This window comes from Lepus europaeus, chromosome 8, assembly GCF_033115175.1.
Source record: "Lepus europaeus isolate LE1 chromosome 8, mLepTim1.pri, whole genome shotgun sequence".
Lineage (NCBI taxonomy): Eukaryota > Metazoa > Chordata > Mammalia > Lagomorpha > Leporidae > Lepus > Lepus europaeus.
The window spans coordinates 55,374,077-55,396,460 of record NC_084834.1 but is presented as its reverse complement, the minus strand read 5'-3'; the positions used below and the strand labels follow the sequence as shown (position 1 = coordinate 55,396,460).

The following is a 22,384-nucleotide window of genomic DNA, read 5'->3' as shown; positions in this document are numbered from 1 at the left end:
TTCTGCCAGTTAGTATTAGCAGACACTAGTCTTGTTTGTGTGATCCCTTTGACTCTTAGACCTATCAGTGTGATCAATTGTGCACTGAAATTGATCACCTGGATCAATTTGAGATGGCACTGGACATGCAACCTTGATGGGATTGTATTGGAATCCCCTGGCACGTTTCTAACTCCACCATTTGGGATAAGTCCGATTGAGCATGTCCCAAATTGTACATCTCCTCCCTCTCTTTTTCCCACTCTTATATTTAACAGGGATCACTTTTCAGTTAAAATTTAAACACCTAAAAATAATTGTGTGTTAATTACAGAGTTCAACCACTAGTACTAGAACAACAACAACAACAAAAATACTAAAAAAGATAAAGTATTACATTGTACATCAAGAGTCAGGACAAGAGCTGATCCGGTCATTGTTTCTGATAGTGTCCATTTCACTTCAACAGGTTTCCCCTTTGGTGCTCAGTTAATTGTCACTGCTCAGGGAAAACAAATGATATTTGTCTCTTTGGGACTGGCTTAATTCACTCAGCATGATGTTTTCCAGATTGCTCCATCTTGTTGCAAATGACCGGGTTTCGTTGTTTCTTACTGCTGTATAGTATTCTATAGAGTACATGTCCCATAATTTCTTTATCCAGTCTACTGTTGATGGGCATTTGGGTTGGTTCCAGGTCTTAGCTATTGTGAATTGAGCTGCAATAAACATTAATGTGCAGATGGCTTTTTTATTTGCCAAATTAATTTCCTTTGGGTAAATTCCAAGGAGTGGGATGGCTGGGTTGTATGGTAGAGTTATATTCAGGTTTCTGAGGAATCTCCAGACAGACTTCCATAGTGGCTTAACCAGTTTGCATTCCCACCAACAGTGGGTTAGTGTCCCTTTCTCCCCACATCCTCTCCAGCATCTGTTGTTGGTAGATTTCTGAATGTGAGCCATTCTCACTGGGGTGAGGTGAAACCTCATTGTGGTTTTGATTTGCATTTCTCTGATTGCTAGTGATCTTGAACATTTTTTCATGTGTCTGTTGGCCATTTGGATTTCCTCTTTTGAAAAATGTCTATTGAGGTCCTTGGCCCATCTCTTAAGTGGGTTGTTTGTTTTGTTGTTGTGGAGTTTCTTGATTTCTTTGTAGATTCTGGTTATCAACCTTTTATCTGTAGCATAGTTTGCAAATATTTTTTCCCATTCTATCGTTTGCCTCTACACTTTCCTGAAGTACTGAAACTTCTCAATTTGATGCAATCCCAAATGTTAATTTTGGTTTTGACTACCTGTGCTTCTGGGGTCTTTTCCAAGAAGTCTTTGCCTGTGCCTATATCTTGCAGGATTTCTCCAATGCTCTCTAATAATTTGATGGTTTCGGGTCGTAGATTTAAGTCTTTAATCCATGTTGAGTGAATTTTTGTGTAAGGTGAAAGGTAGGGGTCTTGCTTCATGCTTCTGCACGTGGAAATCCCACTTTCCCAGCACCATTTATTGAATAGACTATCCTTATTCCAGGGATTGGTTTTGGATCTTTGATCAAATATAAGTTGGCTGTAGATGTTTGGATTGATTTCTGGTGTTTCTGTTCTGTTCCATTGGTCTATCCATCTGTTTCTGTACCAGTACCATGCTGTTTTGATAACAACTGCCCTGTAGTATGTCCTGAAATCTGGTATTGTGATGCCTCTGGCTCTGTTTTTGTTGTACTATTTGTTTTTCCTATTTTTTTAAATTAGCTATTTATATGAAAGTCAGTATTAGAAAGAAATAGCTTCCAATTGTTGGTTCACTCTGCAGATGGCCGCGATGGCCAGAGCTGGACCAGGCTGAAGCCAGAAGCTTCATCTGGATCTCCTTCTTGGATGGCTAGGGCCCAAGTACTTGAGCTATCTTCTGCTACTTTCCACAGGCCGTTAGCAGGGAGCTTGATTGAAAGTGGAGTAACTGGGACATGACCTAGTGCCCATATGGGATGTCAGTATCACAGGCAGTGGCTTTACCCACTGTACCACAATGACACTCCTGACCCCCAACAGATTTTTGTATAGAAATTGACAAGCTGATTGAAAACTTGATATGGAAACCCAGGAGACAATGGAAAAACAAGATAATTTTAAGAATATCCAGAGTTAGACAACTTAGCTTACCTAGTTTCAAAACTTACTATAGATATACCTTAGAGTGCAGATTTGGTTCCACAGTACCATAATAAAATGAATACTGCAATAAAATCAGTTACAGGAGCTTTCTGGTTATCCAGTGCACATAAAAGTGTACACTATAATGTTTTAGCTGTGAAATAACACTGTCAAAAAAAAACACAGTGATATACCTTAATTTTAAAACACTTTATTGCTAAAAAGTGCTGATGATCATTTGAGCTTTCAAAAAGTCATAATAATTTTTGCAGGTCAAAGATCTTGCCTAATGTTGATGGCTGTTGACTGGTCAGGGTGGTATGTGCTGAAGCCTGGGGGTGTCTGTGCCAATTTCTTAAGACAGAAAAAAAGTTTGCCACATGGATTGACATTTTTTTTCATGAAAGATTTTCCTGTAGTATACGATGTTGTTTGCTAGCATTTTACCCACAATAGAACTTCTTAAAAATTGAAGTCAGTCCTCTCAAACCCTGTTGCTGCTTCATCAACTAAGTTCATGTAATAATGTAAATCCTTTGTTGTCATTTCAACAGTGTTCATAGCATCTTTACTAAGAGTGCATTCCCATCTCAAGAAACCACTTTTTCTTTTCTCCTCATCTGTGAACATTTTGGGATTGCAGCAATTCAGTGTCATCCTCAGGTTCTACTTCTAGCTCACTTACTGTTTCAACCACATCAACTTCCTGGAGTGAAGTCTTGAATGACCTAAGTCATTCATGAAGTTCAGAATCAATTTCTTCTAAGCTGTTAATGTTCAATTTTTTTATCTTCGCCCATGAATTATGAATTTTCTTCATAACTTCTAGGTTGATTAATGCTTTCAGAAGGTATTCTTTTTATTTTGCCTAGGTATATCAAAGGAATCACTATTTATGGCAACTGTAGCCTTACAGAATATATTTTTTAAATAAAACTTAAAAGTCGCAATTATTCCTTGATTTATGTACTGCAGGATGGATGTATAAGAAATATAAAAGACACACTAATCTCATTATAAATGTTTGTCAAAGCTGTTGAGGGACTCATTGTCAGTGAGCAGTAACATTTTCAGAGGAATTTTTTTTTTTTTTTTGACAGGCAGAGTTAGAGAAAAACAGAAAGGTCTTACTTTTTTCCGTTGGTTCACCCCCATAGTGGCCGCTACAGCTGGCGACCGCACTGATCCGAAGCCAGGAACCAGATGCCTCCTCCTGGTCTCCCATGCGGGTGCAGGGCCCAAGGACCTGGGCCATCCTTCACTGCACTCCCGGGCCACAGCAGAGAGCTAGAATGGAAAAGGAGCAATCGGGACAGAATCCGGCACCCAGACCAAGACTAGAATCCAGGGTGCTGGCGCCGCAGGCAGAAGATTAGCCTAGTGAGCTGTGGCACTGGCCAGAATTTTTTTTCTAAGCAGTAGGTCACAACAGTGGGCTTAAAGTACTCAGCAAACCATATTGCATACAGCTGTACTGTTGTTCAGACTCTGTTTCATTTATAGAGTACAGGCTTAGTAGATACAGTATAATACTTAAGTGTCCTTGGATTTTGAGAATCATAAATGAACATTGACTTCAACTTAAACTCACTAGCTGCACTAGTCTCTAACAAGAAAGTCAGCTTGTCTGTTGAAACTTTGAAGCCCGGCATTGACTTTTATTCTCTAACTATGGAAATCCTAGATGGTATCTACTTATAATAGAAAGTTCTTTTGTCTACGTTCAGTATTTTTTGTTTAATGTAGCCATGTTTATCAATTGCCTTATCTACATCTTCTAGATAACGTACTGCAGCTTCTGCATCAGCTCTCAATGCTTCACCTTGCACTTTCATGTTAGGGAAATGGTTTCTTTTCTTAAACCTCATGAACCAACCTCTGCTAGCTTCAGTCTTTCTTCTGCAGCTTCCTCACTTCTGGCAGACTTCATACATAGAATTGAAGAGAGGGACTTCTGCCATTTCAGCAATATGCTGTTTTGCTTCCTTTTTACTTGTGTGTTCACTGGAATACCACTTTTAATATAGTTGAAGAACTTTTCCTTTGCATTTACAACTTGAATAACTGGATGATACAAGAGGCCTAACTTTCAGCCTATCTTGGATTTTGACCTTCCTCACTAAGCTCAGTCATGTCTAGCTTTTGCTTTCAAATGAAAGAGAATGCAAGTCTTTCTTTAACTTGAGCATTTAGAAGCCATTGTAGGCCGGCGCCGTGGCTTAACAGGCTAATCCTCCACCTTGAGGTGCCGGCACACCAGGTTCTAGTCCCGGTTGGGGCGCCGGATTCTATCCTGGTTGCCCCTCTTCCAGGCCAGCTCTCTGCTATGGCCTGGGAAGGCAGTGGAGGATGGCCCAAGTGCTTGGGCCCTGCACCCGCATGGGAGACCAGGAGAAGCACCTGGTTCCTGGCTTCAGATCAGCGAGATGTGCTGGCCGCAACGGCCATTGGAGGGTGAACCAATGGCAAAAGGGAAGACCTTTCTCTCTGTCTCTCTCTCTCTCACTATCCACTCTGCCTGTCAAAAAAAATAAAAATAAAAAAGAAGCCATTGTAGCATAATTACTTGGCCAGATTTCAGTATTGTGCCTCAGAGACTAGGAAAGCTGGAGGAAGGAGTATGGGTACACAGCTGGCTGGTAGAGCAGTAAGAATACATATGACATTTATTAAGTTTTGTGTATTGTTTAGGTGAGGTTTGTGGTGCCCCAAGATAATTATGGTGGTAACATTAATAATAATTATTATATAGTATATTAATAACAGCAGATGTGATGAAAAATTTGAAATACTGTAAGGGTTGCCAAAATGACACAGAATTGAAGTGAGCACATGCTGTTGAAAAGTGATACAAATGCAAATGCTAAACACGTGGCTGCCAGAAACCTTCAATTTGTGTTTAAAAAACGTGTTCAGCATAATAAAATAAAATAAAATAAAAATGAACTATGCCTATGTAAATCATCTTTAATTAAGATAAATGTATTGATACAATGATAGGCCCGTAGATCAATGGAACAGAAATAAACAACTTGCCTTGGGTGAGTTGATTTTGTACAAGGTATCAGGTAATTCAAAGGGAAAAAGAATACTCTTTTCAACAGATGGTGCTAAAATTCTGGGGTTTCCATGATTAAAATAAGTTAGATCACTTTGTTAATTACATAACAAAAATTAAAGTTCTTAGATCTGTCAGTGTTAATACTATAAATTTGGAAATTGAATATGAGAAAATATGTCATTATTAGGGAAAGAGTTCTTTTTTTTTTTTTTTAAGGGAAAGGGCTTATTGGGGAACACCCTACAGACTGGAGTGAAGGGGCAGTGAAGGGAAAGAGAGAGAAAGAGAGCATAAGAGAGAACAGAGAGGAGAGGAGCTAGCATGGAGAGAAGAGAGCAGAGAGGAGCTGAGAGAGAAAGCCAAGAGACCAGAGGAGGAGGCTAGAGAGAGGAACCGAGAGAGAAGAGTCAAGAGAGCATGTGTTCAGGAACAGGCCCTTTTAAAACTTTGCCTGAAGGTGGGCAGGGAAGCAAAAACAGCGAATCCCATTAGGATGGGGGTGGAGCCTGGCTCAGGTAGCTGTGCCATGCGGCCACCTGGCTAAAACTACGCCAGTTTCCTAACATTCCCCCCCTTTTGTTTTTTATAAAGCAGGATTTGTATGGGATTACATTAGTCCCAAAAGTCCAGGAGGGGTAGAGGGACGATGATCTGTCTTTAGAGCTACTTCCTGCTGACATGGGGCCATGAGGTACTCTTCGATGGCATGGGGTGATGTCTCAAGCCACTGTCTCCTGGGTGGGGAGCGGAGTATATCCCTGTAGCAGCATTTGGTTGACTGCCTGGTTGCTGAAGGCCTTCATTTGTTCCATTATAACCTGCTGTAGACACTTAGACACTGTAGTATAAAAGACAGGGTGAGAATAGTAACCAATGATCAGGGAAAAGAGTTCTTAGATATTACTCCAAAAGCATAAAATAGAAAATAAAAATAAATTGATCATTTGCCTCCAACATTGAAAGCTTGTCTGTCAGAAGTCATCGTTGAGAACATGAAGATACTAAACAGGCATTGTGGCATAGCAAGTTAAGCCACTCCTTGAGATGTCTACATCTCATGTAAGAGTGCCTATCTGGTCCAACTTCCTGATAATATGTATCCTTAGAGACAGCAGATGATGACTGCTGGGTCCCTGTTATGTCCATCAGAAACCCAGATGAAGTTCTGGCTCTTGGCTTCAGCCTGTACTCTAGCCCTGGCTGTTGTGGGCATTTGGGGAGTGAATTGGAATGTGGGAAATGCACACACACACTCTCTCTCTGCCTTTTAATTAAATTAAACATTTTTGAAAGTTAAGATGCAAGCCACAGACATAAATCATGCATCTGGGCTGGCGCCGTGGCTCACTTGGCTAATCCTCCGCCTACGGCACCAGCACCCAGGATTCCAGTCCCGGTTGCGGTGCCAGATTCTGTCCCAGTTGTTCCTCTTCCAGTCCAGCTCTCTGCTGTGGCCCGGGAAGGCAGTTGAGGATGGCCCAAGTGCTTGGGCCATGCACCCGCGTGGGAGACCAGGAGGAAGCACCTGGCTCCTGGCTTTGAATCAGCACAGCATAGCAGCCATTTGGGGGGTGAACCAATGGAAGGAAGACCCTTCTCTCTGTCTCTCACTGTCTAACTCTGCCTGTCCAAAAAAAATGCATCTGATAAAATATACAAAATATATAAAAGTAATAGAACAGACAATCTGTTTTTGAGATGGTAAGGACTATATACAAGTGAGTAATAAATAAGTTATGTTCAGCCTCATATTGGAAATAAATAAAACCACAGTGATACACACTGACTAAAATCCGAAGACTCAGCCTATCAGGTATTATTGAGGTTATGGAGAAATGTGCCTTTAGGCATTTGTTGATTGGAGTGTAAAATGGTATAACCATTTTGGGAAACAGTTTGGCATTTTCTTACAAAGGAAAGCTTGTACTTACCTGTGATCCTGTAGTACCACGAGTATCCAGGAGAATTAAAAATTTTTGTTTACATACAGATTCATAAATTGGTATTTATAGCACCCTTATCTGTAAAATCAAAAAGTAGAAACAGTTCACATGTTCATCAGCTTCAGCTGGTGAATGCATGAATAAAATGTAATATATCTATATGATGGAAGGCCTTTATTTCACCTTTATTCATAAGTGAGAGCTTTGCAGGGTACAGTATTTTTTTCTCATAAGACTTGGAATATATCTTGCCAGTCTCTCCTAGCCTGTAGGGTTTCTGATGAGAAGTCAGCTGTAATTCTAATTGGAGATCCTCTGAAAGTAATCTGGCATTTCTCTTGTGTACATTTTAGAATTTTTTGTTTTACTGTGGAAAGTTTGAGTACAATGTGTTGTGGTGGAGTTCTTTTTTGGTCATGTCTTTTAGGAATTCTATGTGCTTCCTGTACTTGGATGCCCCTTTTTATTTTACTAAAAGGCTTTTTAATCCATTCTCTCTTTCCACACCTTCAGGAACTTGTAAGACCTGTATGTTGTGTTGTTTGATAGTATCCCATAAATCTCCAGCACTGTTTTTTAGTTTTCTAATTTTGCTCTTTTTTTTTTTTTGGTCTGTAAAATTTCCATAGACTTGTCTTTAACTCAGATCTTCTTTCTTCTTCCTCAGTGAATCTGTTTTTAATGCTTTGCACTCCATTTTTTATCTATTGAATTTTTCATATCCAATATTTCATTTGTTTCTCTTTAAAATCTCAATTTTGTGTGAAAAATGTTCATTCATGTCATGTATGGATTTCTTTAATTTGTGGATTTGCTTCTGATTAATTCTAAGTAATCCTACAATCAATTTTTTTCAATTCCATTTCTGATTTTTCTTCAATCTCTTCATCTTCACTTTCTAGAATTGAAGTGTTGTTGTGTTCCTTTGGCATGTCATGTTGTCTTCCTTATTCTTGTTTCTTGAATTTCTATATTTTTTAGTCATTTGTGGAGATTTTTTTTTTCTTTTTTTCCCCTGTGAAGGCTTGTATCTTTGCACTTTGCCTCTGTGGCTAGGTGGAGTGTCTGCTGTTTCAGTGAATGCCCAGAGGCATGTGCGGGGTGTGTCCAGAGAACTCTGTTCAGTGCTCCAGGGTGAGGGGAATGTCCAAGGTGGCGCCCGAGTTGGGATGGTAAATCTCTATTTTTTTTTCTTTTCAGAGGGGAGAGATTGTTCCACTCTTTTGGCTTAGTCTCACACTCGCCTCCTCTCCTCCAAAGAGACCAATGTCCAATTGCTAGCCCTAGTTGGGTGCTGTATTCATCATACTGACACAAGAACCACACAAAGGATCCATGCAGGTCCTAAGTGTGAGCTCAGATCCCTCAGCAATTACCTCACCAGGCAATCAGGGAGCCCTGAGCATGTGGAGCTGCCTACAGTGACTGCCCAGAGACCCAGCCAAACCCACACCCTCCCACGCAGACACAGTGTTTTCACAAGGCTCCCACAATCAGGAATGCCCAACCTCCTGTCAGTCTCTCAGCCAGACTCAGGCCTTTCCTCTCAGCTGGTCACTGGGCATGTGGACACAAGCTGGAACAGCTGTTACATATGTACAAAATAGCACCTGCCCTCTCTCAACTAGTTGCAGGATGCTGGTTCCAGGTAGTCTGGGAGAGAGAATCGTGCCCCCTCCTTTTTTTCCCTGTAGGTTGGCAGGTACACTTCCTCACTGGGCTCCAATCCGGACTTACGCCAGACTCTTCCCACAGCTTTATCACCAGCGGCTTGGGCTGCTGCAGTATGGTCTCACCTCACTGTCCAAAGCTGGTGCTGAGGCTCTTGACTGCTGGGGTCCTGAATTGTGCACATCCACACCTTCCACATAGATCCAGTGTCCCTCTAATTTGCGAGGAGTTTTCTCTGCGGTTTTCTCCCTAACTCTTCCCTGAGATTGCACTCACTCCACTTTTAAACTAACTTCCCCTAGACTAGAGCAGTAAGCTCCCTCTCTGTTGCACCATGGAATATTAGCAATAAAAAGCACCAAACTACTGATACATGAAATAACATTGGTAGAGTGGAAAATATGCTAACGAAAAGAAACTTGCTGCAACAGAATATATTTCTGTTAATATACATGAAATTTCTAGAAAAAGCAAAAATCTGTAGACATGCAAAGGGGATTCGTGGTTTCCAGGGGCTAGAGCCAAGGTCAAGAATACAGATTGACTGTGGGTGGGCACAATGGAACCTTTAGAGTGATAGATGATTTAAAATTGAACTTTGTTGATATTTGCTGTTTTTACAATGGATGAATTTTATAGTGTGTGAATTATACTTTGACAAAGGTACCTTTTAGAAAGTTCATATGTTCATTTTTAAAAAAATTTATAACTTATCTATAGTGTTGGCATTTGAAGTACTTTTTTCCCTTCTTAGTAATTTCTGTTTTTCAAATTTTTGTAATGAGTATGATTACTCTTTTGATTAAAATGCTTAAAAAGAATCAAAATTGCCTTTTAGGCTTATTGGAAAGAATATATTTTATCTTCAAAAAATATTGAAAAAGTAGGAATTCAAAAATTATTTTCAGTGATTTTTTAAAATGTCAAGATAAACAGATTAGGACTACTTTTTATAAGTCAAATTCTGCTTGTTTTATACAATTCAATTTTTTCCCCCCTCTAGCGTATGTCTGCATCCTATCAAGAAGCTAAAACTTTGTTGAAATCCTACTTACAGCAACATGGCTATGGCTCCTGGATTGTGAAATCTCCCTGTATAGAGCAATTTAGTATGTGAATTAAGCATTCCCTTGTCATAATAAAAATCTTTTATTTTTTGGTGTGTGTTGACTAGTAAAAATGTTAAAATATTGAAGGTTTTCAGCTTTCAAAATCAGAGTCTTATAATAGCAACTGTTGAAAATTTGTGAATTAGTGCGGATTTGTAATAGTCATGCCAATTTACTTTGAAACATTAGGATTTTTTTACTTTGAATTTTTTTGAAAAATAATTGCTTGATTCAATAAGTAGACATTTTCCTATCACAAATATTATAAAATCCCTACCCTTTTTGTAGTTTAAAATGGAATTCATTTTCTTTTAAGTTTTTGATTCAGTGCTATCCATAAGCTGTGATAGTGACCATCATGGTACCTCAAGGTTGTTTTTTCTTTGAATTGGAAGTCATAAATAAAATTAATCCTTTTTAAAATAATTAAATAAGCATTAGAGTGCCTAACATTTTTCAGTCACTGTTCTAGGTGATAGTGTTTTAAAAAGTAAGACACCATCTCTTATGTCACAGGAGTTTATGAATGCAAACTGCACATATAAATGCAGAAAAATGTTAAGCATGTTAGGAAATAGTTTGATAAATTATTCCAATTAATAGAGGATTACCTTATATGCTTTAAAATTGTTCAAGTGTGCTATATAAGCTATCTATACCAAATGTGATCTAATCCATTATAATTTATATTAAGGGTTTCCAATTTATATATATAAGTAGAAGACTGTTGCAGTGATTAGATGAAAAGTGAAAGTTTAGCTACTCTTGAGTTGATATATGTATCTACATATATATATATGTATATATATATATATATATCTTTAGTGAAATTGTGAGTTTTTGTTGTACTTTATCTTCACTCTATTTCTTTTCAATCATAGATACATTAAACATTATTGATTCCCAGAGTTTGTCCCTCTTAGCTTTCATCTAATAAACTTTTGAGTTTCATGCCCACTCCATGTGAACTATTGTAATCTCCGATGAGATTGATGTTGGTTGTTTTGTTTAAAAAGTATGAAGGAATTTTGTTGATGAACAGTGCAGCCATTCTGTAAAGACAACTTAAATGTCTTTCAGAAGTCTGGACTCTACATTTAGTAATATTAGGTTGAACCACATGAAGTTGCCATTCTTTTTGTAGACTGAAAATGGGCAGTTCGTATGGATCAACATGAATATTAATAAATTCCATTTCAATTAGTTATGATATTCATTGCTTATTTCTTCTACTTGTATTTCCTCATTACATTTATTTTACTGTTTCCTAACACAGCAGATTTCCAGCCTTTATTTCTATTTTACTTCTTCATAGTAAATTTGCCTTTAAAAGCATGATGTCCTTGACCTTCTCTTGACTGTTCAGACTCAAATAATGTTATAAAAAATAATAATTTGGTATTTTGCTTTTAGCTGACACATATAAAATGTGAAAAAGGACTAAATTATTAATAACTACCCCCAAAAGTTCTGCCTAGTTAGTAGAAGATCCTGGGTTGGGCACTACAGTGAGAAGCAGTAAAAGACAATTTTGGGGGAACTAGCCATGGTGGTGCTATGGGTTAAGCTGCCACTCATAATGCCAGTGTTCACATCAGATTGCTGGTTTGAGTCCCAGCTGCTCTGCTCAGATGCATTTCCCTCCTAATGCACTTAGTAAAGCAGTGAAAGATGGGCCATGTACTTGGGCCCCTACCACCTATGTGGGAGATTTGGATGGAGTTTAATGCTCCTCATTTGGCCTGGCACAGCCCTGACCATTGTGGCCTTTTGAGGAGAGATAGCATGAGAGGCTTTATAGGAGCTGGCATTGTGGTGCCACAGGTATAGTCACTTCCTGCTATGCTAGCATCTCATATGAGCTCTGGTTGAAGTGCCAGCTGCTCCACTTCCAATCCAGCTCCCTGCTAGTGTGCTTGGGAATAGAGTAGATGGCACAAGTGGTTGGACCCCCACACCCACATAGAAGACACAATAGAGTTCCAGGCTCCTGGCTTAGGCCTGACACAGCCCTGGCCTTTGTATCCAGGGGGTGAACCAGAGGATGGAAGATATCTCCCTATATCTATCTCTGTCTCTATAACACTGCCTTTCAAATAAGTAAATAAATCTTAAAAAGACTTTATAAGACAAATGGATGGCATCTCGCAGAAGATAGTCATTTATTACAAGGGTCAGGAGATGAATGTGAAGCCCAATATTGGCATTTATGATTGTGACTGTTGTAAATTATTTAATTGCTTTTAGCTCAGTTCTTTGCATGGATGAAGTTGATTCTAGTGAGTTTCATTGTTTGTTCAGGGATGGAGGGAAGAGCTCCAGGCTACCTTTCTTAGAAAGCAGCTGTACTTTTTAACCTTTTTAAGTATGTTTTGTACTGACAAGATGGTTGGCTTCAAGGTGAGCAAACCTAAATTCAGCTTCTAAACTTTCACTTCTAAAATTCTTTTAAAAAAATCACTAAAACTAGTTAGATATAAGTTTTATGTTTTTTTTAGATCTAAGGTTTTGTTATCTGAGGCAAGCATTGAAGAATGAATGAATTTGGTAGACTGCAATGAGAGAGAAATTGCATTCCAGTTGGAAATAATAAATCAAAAATTAGAAATGAAATGTTGCAATGTTTGGGGCTAGTATGTAGAGCACTGGAAAAACTAGAAGTTAAATCTAGTAGATACTCCCAAATTGGTAAGCAGAAGGGAGCCCTCCAAGGATTTTATGTAGGGAAGTGATACATTAAGTTACCATCCTGCAACATTTTCTTTTTTAATTTGTTATTTAAATTATTGATGTATATAAGTGGAGAGAATAATGACTCCCCATGTACTTATCTCCCAACTTCAAAAACGGTTATAAACATGAGTAAAACTGTCCAACTGGATTATGTCAAAACAAATACAGGATGTGCTGCTGTATCTGAAAATAACTTTAATGTAAAATATAAGGACACTTTAATACACATACATAAGAGTATAAGTGAAAGTGAACATGTCTTTAAAAATGAATATTCTATTATCTCAGAACTGTTCTGTTGATTGTTGGAATCAGGATCAAAATTATATCAGTGTTTTGGAATTGTCTGTTAAATATCTGTTAATCTGTATGTTTTCTTTTTTCCCTTTTAGTTGTGTATACAAAGAAACCTATGCCCTTTGTAGAGTCTCTTACAATGTTGATTCTGTTGCCTGTATCTCCATCACATCATGTAACAGGTTCCTCTGTTTTATTTCCTGAAACCAGTAGTTAAAACTAGAGGCTTTCAAATTCAGGTTAAGTTTTCTAGTAAGAATATCTCATTTTTTATAGTATCATTACAAATTTGTAGATACAAACATTCACATTTAATTTCACTACAATTAATATTCAGATTGATACTCAGATTCTTTTTTAAAAAGATTTATCTTTTTATTTATTAGGGAAACACACAGAAAGAGCGGGAGTGAGCTCTGAGCACTCTTTCATCTGCTAATTCACTCCCTAAATGGCTGCAATTGCTAGGGCTGAGCCAGGCTGAAGCATGTGCTTGGAACTCGATCTGGGTCTCCCACATGGGTGCAGGGACCCAAGGACTTATGGTCTGCTTGCTGCTTTTCCAGATACATTAGCACGGAGGTGGATCAGAAGTGGAGCAACTGAGATTCAAACTCATGCCCATATGGGATGCCAGCGTTGCAGGCAGCAACTTAACTACTGTACCACATCACTGGCCCCAATGCTCAAATTATTCTGCCTTTGAACAGTAGGAATCTTACATAAATATATTTAGTTTTCTTATTTTAAAGCATATTTTTTGTTTCTGATATGTAGATATGTATTTTTAGGGTGACCTAATAGCCTTGCTAAATCATTCAGATTAGTAGAGCTTTTTAGATTTTCTTTAGTCATATGTGAATAATAACAGAATTATTTCCTCTGTCCGAATCTCCAGCTTCTAGTTTCTTTTTCTTGCATTGTTTGTTGTACTGGCTACATCTCAGTGCAATGTGAATAGAAGTGGTAAGTGCTGTCCTTCCCTTAGGTGGAAACCTTGTCATGTTGATACCTATGTCTTTTAAACATGAGCCAGTCTTAAGTAGCTTTCCTTCTTTCTGTTATAACAGAATGATCCTATCTCTTTGTGCTCATTTGTTGCCCCAAACTTGGAATTGACCTTTTCTCTAAAGAATCCTAGTTCCTTTTAATGGAAAGCAGGTTTAGAGTGCATAGGGTATCTATTGATACTGGATTGGTCATTTTTTTCTCAAGGTTTTTTCAGAGAACAGAGCTTGGAAGTGTACATATTTAATATAAATTAATATAGTTTGTTTATAGTGATACTTACATTTTAAATTCAGACCTACAAGATTTTTAGTTAATATCTTCAGTCTTTTGAATCTCCTACCTCTTATACCAAAATCCCAATGACTATTGATACAAACACAATTTATTATTAATTTGTTCCATGACACACAACAGTCTTAGAATATCAATATGATTACTGAAAGCGATTTTAAATTGTTTTTGTCTTTAAGAAATATCCCACCATATTTATAAAAATTAATGTTTTAAGGTAACTTGAAATAGCTTTTTAATTTTTTAAAATATTTATTTGGAAGGCAGAAAGAGACTAACAGGAATCCCTTGTCTGTTGGTTCATTCTTCAAATGCCTGCAATAGTCAGGGCTGGGTCAAGCTGAAACCAGACTGGGAACTCAACCCTGGTCTCCCACCTGCTGGCAGGGACCTAAATATCAGAGCCATGACCTGCTGCCTCCTGTTAGCAATAAGCTAGTACTGGAAGCACAGCTGCACATTCTGACATGGGATATAGGCGTCCAGATTGGCACCTTAACCACAACAAGCACTTGCCCCTTGAAGTCACTCCTGTCTGTGGTAGTTATGCCTCCAACTCCTGAAACAGTTAACATTCATATTTGATTGGTTTTTGGTGCTTAAAAATTGACCTGTTCAAATTATTGCATAAAATACAACAGAGCTATAATATGTGTTATATACAGAGAGGACCAACTTTTACCTCAGTTCCTTCCATCCTGAGATTGTTAATGGATATAAACACACATAAATAGATATGTATATTCAAGGATACTTTTAAATAGGGAAAATGAAATTAAAATGAATTATTTTGGTACAAATGTTATTAAAATAAATTCATTTTTAATATTTTCTGTGAATGTTTTATAGACCCTTTTATGTAAAATTATAAATTTTGCATTATATATAGACACAGCATTCATATGGACAGATATTTGAGTTATTTTCCATTTTTTGCTATTTAGATAAGTGTTCTAGTAGTAGTTTTTTAAGGTTAGAGAAGAAGAGACTGAAAAATTAGGCTATGGCAACATCCTGAGTAACAGGTAAGCAGATTTGGCTGAAAAGATTTGAAATTTTTTGGGCCAGTGCTGTGGCTCACTTGGTTAATCCTCTGCCTGCAGCGCCAGCATCCTATATGGCGCCGGGTTCTAGTCCCGGTTGCTCCTCTTCCAGTCCAGCTCTCTGTGGAGGCCCAGGAAGGCAGTGGAGGATGGTCCAAGTGCTTGGGCCCCTGTACCTGCATGGGAGACCAGGAGGAAGCTCCTGGCTTTGGATCGGCGCAGCGCCAGCCATAGCAACTATTTGGGGAGTGAACCAACGGAAAGAAGACCTTTCTCTCTCTCTCTCTCTCTGTCTATAACTCTACCTGTCAAAAAAAAAGATTTGAAATTTTGATACACACATTTTTAAGGTGGCAATAAGATTGTCAGTTGGAGACATTTACTAATACAGTAATAGAGACCTTGAGAAACTTTTGTAGTAAAGATAACTAAGTTGGAAGTCATTTGCAGAGAGGTCATTTAAGTTGTGAGAAAAGATTGTTTTTCAGGTTATATATTAAGAGGAATATTTAATTAGGGTTAGAACCTTAAAAAACATATTTTAGACCTAGAAAAATGGTATTCATAGAGTTGCTTGTCAGGTAAGTGGAAAGAAAATAGCAGAAAGAGAAAGTTCAGTGAGGTTGCTCAAGTGCTGCGGAGGTGGGGTCAAGGAAGATGAGGACTACAAAAGTTACAGCAACCTAGGGTCGGCCTGTGATAAAACAGCTGCAGTTCTCAAGTCTGGTGGCAGCAGATCTGAGATACTCTGAGAATATCTGGGAGAAGGCCCCAAGGTTTTGATTTTAACAAGCTCTAACAAACTGAATTGATGCAAGTGGTACTTTTTTGATTTTTTGAAGTTCATTAATATAGATTCTCTGGATAACAAAAAATTATAATTACTATAACAATTATATTAATTTGGTATTAATACAAAGAGAATAGATTAAATGTAGTTCATAGATACAATTCTAAGAATATAATGAAACTTCGCATCTCTCCTTCTCCCTTCCTTGCTTCCTTCTGTTTTTTTTAATTTTTGTGATAATATTTCAAATTTACACTATAGTTAAAGCTTAATGCTCTACTGAAGAATTCAATAAGTAAAAAGAAAACAAACACCATAGTTCAGCAGGAGTACAGGCAAGGACTATAAATAATAATCAAAGATGTCCATTTTACTCATAGAATAAATTTTAAAATAATCATAGGTCATTAAAACTATAATAATATTATCTATAAACTACCAAAATAAGAAGAAACATTTTTCTTTTGGAGTCAGGCTTATTTCACTTGGCATAATAATCTCCAGTTGCATCCATTGTGTTGCAAATATCAGGATTTCATACTTTTTTTTTTTTTTTGACAGGCAGAGTTAGACAGAAAGGTCTTTCTTCCATTGGTTCTCCTCTCAAATGGCTGCTACAGCCGGTGCACTGTGCCGATCAGGAGCCAGGTGCTTCCTCCTGGTCTCCCATGCGGGTGCAGGGCCCAAGCACTTGGGCCATCCTCCATTGCCTTCCTGGGCCACAGCAGAGAGCTGGACTGAAAGAGGAGGAACCGGGACAGAATCTGGCGCCCCAACCAGGACTAGAACCAGGGGTGCTGGTGCCGCAGGTAGAGGATTAGCCAAGTAAGCTGCGGCGCCAGCCAGGATTTCGTACATTTTTGTGGCTTAAATTAAGGTGGCAGTAATATTGTTAATTGGAGACATTTGCTAATATAGTAATAAGGACCTTGAGATACTTCTGGAGTAATAATACTAAGTTGGAAATTATTTGCAAAGAGGTCATTTAAATGTGAGAAAAAATTGCCGCTTTTCAAGTTATATGTGAAGAGGAATATTATGTACCCCATCTTTATCCAGTCATCAATTGATGGACCTCTAGGTTGTTTTCATATCTTAGCTATTATGAGTGGAGTTGGTATAAACATAAGAGTGAATATAACCCTTTGATATACTGCATTCATTTCCTTTGGATATATTCCCAGGAATGGGATAGCTGGGTCATATGGTAGATCTATTTTTAGTTTTCTGAGGAATCTAAATACTGTCTTCCATAGTGGTTGTACCAGTTTTCATTCCTACCAACAGTGTATTAGGGTACTTGTTTCTCTGTATCCATGGCAGCATTTGTTACTTTTATTTTTGGATGGTGGCCATTCTAACTGGAGTAAGGTTATACCTACTTGTGGTTTTTATTTAATTTCTCTGATGGCTAGTGATCTTGAGCATTCTTTCCTGTGTCTGTTGGCCATTTGTGTTTCCTCCTTTGAGGAAAACTCTTAGCTTGATGAAGATTTCATTTGTCTATTTTTGCTTAAATCGCCTGTACTTCTGTGATCTTATCCAAGAAGTCATTGCCTAGCCAGTGCTTGGCAGTGTTTTCTCCTAATAATTTATTGGTTTCAGTTCTTAGGTTTAAATCCTTGATCCATGGTAAATTGACATTTGTACAGGATGTGAATGTACAAGTCTTGTTTCAAACTTCTGCATGTAGAAACCCAATTTTCCCAACATTGTTTGTTGAAGTCTGTCCTTTCTCCAGGGAGTGGTTTTAGCTCATTTGTCAAAGATGAGTTGGTTGTAGATTCATGGATTGTTTTCTGTAGTTTCTATTCTGTTTCATTGCTCTACATGTCTGTTTTGAGCCAGTACCAGGCATTTTGATTATAACAGCCTTGCAATCTGGTATTATAAATGCCTCCAGACTTGTTTTTATTATTTAAGATTGCTTTGTGTATTCAGGACCTTTTGTATTTCCATATGAATTTTCAGATTGTTTTTTCTAGATGTGTGAAGAGTGTCCATGATATTTTGATTGGGATCACATTGAATCTGTAAATTATTTTGGGTAGAATGAGCATTTTATAATATTCTTCTAATACATAAACATGGAACATTTTGCTATTTTTGTGTGTCTCCTTATATTTCTTTCATTAATGTTTTGTAATTTTCATTGTAGAGATCCTTCATATCCTCAACTAAATTTATCACAAGGGGATAGTTCATGGGGGCCGGTGCCATGGCTCACTTGGTTAATCCTCTGCCTGAGGCGCCAGCACCACATGTGGGCACCGGGTTCTAGTCCCGGTTGCTCCTCTTCCAGTCCAGCTCTCTACTGTGGCCCAGGAGGACAGTGGAGGATGGCCCAAGTGCTTGGGCCCCTGGCTTCAGATCAACGCAGCGCTGGCTGTGGCAGCCATTTGGGGGGTGAACCAATGGAAGGAAGATCTTTCTCTCTGTCTCTCAATGTCTATAACTCTGTCAAATAAATTTTTAAAAATATTTTTAAAAATTTATCACAAGGTATTTAAACTTGCAGGCAGCTGTTGTGAATGGGACTGATCTTATAGGTTGATTTTTAGCAGAAAATTGTTGGTGTATAAGAATGTTATGTGTTGATTTTGCATCATGCAACTTTGTTGAAATCTCTTAGGCATTTCAGTAGTTTCTTAGTGGAGAGTCTTTTGGTTCCACTGTATGAAGGGTCATGTCATCTGCAAACCTGGATTATTTGATTTTCTCCTTTCCAATTTGTATCTCTTTGACTTCTTTTGCTTGCCTTATGGCACTGGCTAAAGCTTCTACAACTATAGTGAATGATAATTCTGGGAGTGGCCATCCTTGTCTGCTTTCAGATCTTAGTGGAAATGCTTCCAGCTTTCTCTATTCAATATATAGGTTTTTTATATATTACCTTGATTGTGTTGAGGTATGTTCCTTCAATACCAATTTTTTTAAAGATTATTATAATGAGAAGGATATATTTTATCAAATGCTTTATCTGCATCTGTTGAAATAATCATATGATTTTCATCCTTCATTAAACTGATCAAAAAATCATTTTTTGATTTGCACATGTTGAACCATCCCTGCATCCCTGGGATAAATCCTACTTGGTCCAATAGAGTCTCGAGCTTTGGTATGGGGAGGGGGAGGGGAGAGAAGCAATGTGGTATCCTTTCATGGAGTTAAACAATTGTACTCCCTCCTCTCCCCCCCAACACACTAGTTACCCAGAGAGAACTTAAGTGAAGACCTTGGGATTCTGTCAAAGCTGCCAGTGGTGTAGGCTGCAGCAACCTCCTCTCACCTTGACTGGGAAGAAGGCACTTCCTAGCCAGGTGTTGGCTGTGCATATGCAGGAATTGCTGGTATCACGTGATCAGTGGCTGTGTGTTCCCTCTCCTCACTGCTCCATGGAGTCTGTTCTGTTCTCCATTGAAAAGGTCTGACAAGTCCCTTGGGAACATGATCCTTCCTTTGTTTTTCTGGTATCTTTCTGCAGCTGAAGTCAGTGTGACTTCTCCCTATTCATCTGGCTTGGATCTTCACAGTTGGTGCTTTGACCACACATGGAAAAACACCACCATACAGAATAATAAGTTAGTGGTGGCTCAGTTAAGATTGGCCATGATTAGGAAGTGAATGAGAAATGATAGCTTGGAGTCAATAGATGCATTCTGTTCTTTATAAAAGCTTAGTGATGAGAATAATGTGGTGGTTAAGTTCTCTACTATTAGTTTATAAGACTTAGGAGATTTCATAAGTATGTGTGAATTTATGGTGGAGCCATCTAATGGGATCTTTATGACTTGTTTTGGGGGATGGGAATGTTAGCCAGATCAGAGAATTGGCCCAATTGAATTGGCCCAGCTGTAATTGGATTAGCTGTGATTAGCTAGGGAGCTGTAACTACATTCCTGAAACAGCTGAAACCACGTGGGGGAAATAAGCTAAAAGTAAAGAGAAGAATTCAGTGGAAATAAAATCAGTGAGGGACAAATTGTGTTTATGTTGTTTTCAGAGTCTGAGTTCTTGAAGATCTAACCGAAGCCTATATTGTGTCATGCTCCCCTCTCCTTTCCCTGTCTAGCTCAGTTGTTAGCAAGAATTTTGTAATAGTTAAAGTAGGTGTAAGTTGTATCTTATGAATAAAGGATACTCATGTTTAGTCCCTTCAGCCCTTGGGGTTCTGGGTGGGGCCTGGGACAGCTGGACTGTTGGACAGTCGACTTGGGCTTCAGGCAGCCTGTTTTACCTTACTGTGCAATACTGTCATTATCTAAATCTGTACCATGACATTAAAAAGTTTGGAAAGAATGCTCTAAACTTTTCAGTGAATAATATTGTATTGTTGACTATATATTAAGGCTGTACCTGTCCAGGGTTGAATAGATATTTAGTTGTACCTTGTCATAGAAACTTAAAGTTTTTGAGTAGGGAAGTATTCTACATATACATATGTTTAATTTTACACTAAGTGAAGTAACATGATTATGCCTTATTTTAAGGCAGCCTTAAATGACACTTATGAAAAATAACTTGAATATGTACATGAACCATGTACAAATACTTTTAAAATATTGATGGAGACTGGATGTGAATGTTGCCAAGCTTCATAACAATAGTTGATGAAGGAACACCATGAATTTCACATGCAAGTTTATTTTCTTTGAGCTGAAATTGATGGTTACTAGATAAAGACGGTTGTTCTTTGATGTGAGAAAGGCGAGAGAATATTGTTAAGTAAACAGGAAGCATTCAAATTTCCCCTTCAGAAACTTTTTGATCCAGATATCATCTATACATGAATATGAATTGAAATAAAACTTACTAGTCTGTCGTTTCTTGTCTCATAATAGATTGCTAAACACATTTGGCTTTATTTATTTCACTACTAACAGTTTAAGCAATACCAAAGGAGTATACTGGCTACCAAAGCAGTACTTGTTCCTGGAAATAACATACCTGTTTATATTATTAAAAATGCTGCTGAGCTGAATTGCCTTTCATTCTGATACTTTTAAGTCCAGATTATTTTCTGTTATCATGTAAACTAATATTTATTTGTTTTATATACTTTTATACTATTCCTAGAAGTTTTTTTTTTAAAAAAACTTTAAAATGAATCATTTCCTGGGAGTTTATGTATATATATATATATATATATACACACACACACTTATCTGTTGGAGTCTTCCTTTATACTTTGTAATATAGAGGAGATTCTCTATTGTGGAAACATTCTAACATATAACTTGTTTGAATTATATGACCTTATAAATTATTAAGATTTTTCAAATCTTTAATGCTTTGTTTCTCTAAAATTAAGTTTTCTGAGTCATTTCATTAGTAGAAAAAATGTAAAGTACAATTGAATATCACTTTCAAACCACACTCCATTCTAGCTCAGATCCTGTCAAAGTTTATTAAAATTTGAGAACTGAAATGTGTGATGATGGTGTCTGTAATGTTCTGTCTTATAGGAAATTCCATGCTCTTTTTTTGGAGTTAACCACAAACAGCCTCCTAATTTACTTGTTGCTCCATGCCTCTAATTTGGATAATTCTGCTTCTTGAATATACCATGTTTCTCTTGCCTTATCATGTTCTTTCTTTAGCTTGGCAAGACCAGACATATCCACACCACCTTTACCTATCCAAATTCTTTCCTTTTTAAGAATAACTCAGGGGCCAGCGCTGTGGTGCAGCGGGTTAAAGCCCTGGCCTGAAGTGCCAGCATCCCATATGGGCGCCAGTTCTAGTCCTGGCTGCTCCTCTTCCAATCCAGTTCTCTGCTATGGCCTGGGATAGCAGTAGAAGATGGCCCAAAGACCCTGCACTCACGTGGCAAACCTGGAGGAGGCTGTGGCTTCGGATTGACACAGCTCCGGCTATTGTGGCCATCTGGGGAGTGAACCAGCAGATGGAAGACCTCTCTCTCTGTCTCTAGCTCTCTAACTCTTTCAAATAAATAAATTTTTTTTTAAAAAAAAAAGCTCAAATACAATTTTTCAATGAAGTTGTCTCTAACTACCAACTCTTGAAAGTCCTACCTCTGAACTCTTGTATACTATGTCAATGTCTTCTCACATTTATTTTTTTTTTAAGATTTATTTTATTTGAAAAACAGAGTTACAGAGAGAGAGAGAGAAAGAGAGCTCTTCCATCCACTGGTTCACTCCCCAGATGGCTGCAATGGCTAGAGCTGTGCCAATCCAAAGCCAGGAGCCAGGAGCTTCTTCCGGGTCTCCCATGTGGGTGCAGGTGCCCAAGGATTTGGGCCATCTTCTACTGCTTTCCCAGGCCGGAGCAGAGAGCTAGATC

The 22,384-nt window shown here is 38.1% G+C and overlaps 1 protein-coding gene across 2 annotated transcripts in view; it reads left to right on the top strand.

Moving 5' to 3' along the window:
• ADAD1 (adenosine deaminase domain containing 1) overlaps positions 1–9,921 on the top strand; it is a 65,265-nt gene extending 55,344 nt beyond the window's left edge. For both annotated transcript variants that reach the window (XM_062199094.1, XM_062199093.1), the window contains exon 11: positions 9,808–9,921. In XM_062199094.1, coding sequence (XP_062055078.1) covers positions 9,808–9,921 — 114 coding nt within the window. The remainder of the gene's footprint in view (positions 1–9,807) is intronic.
• Positions 9,922–22,384: the final 12,463 nt, after the last annotated feature.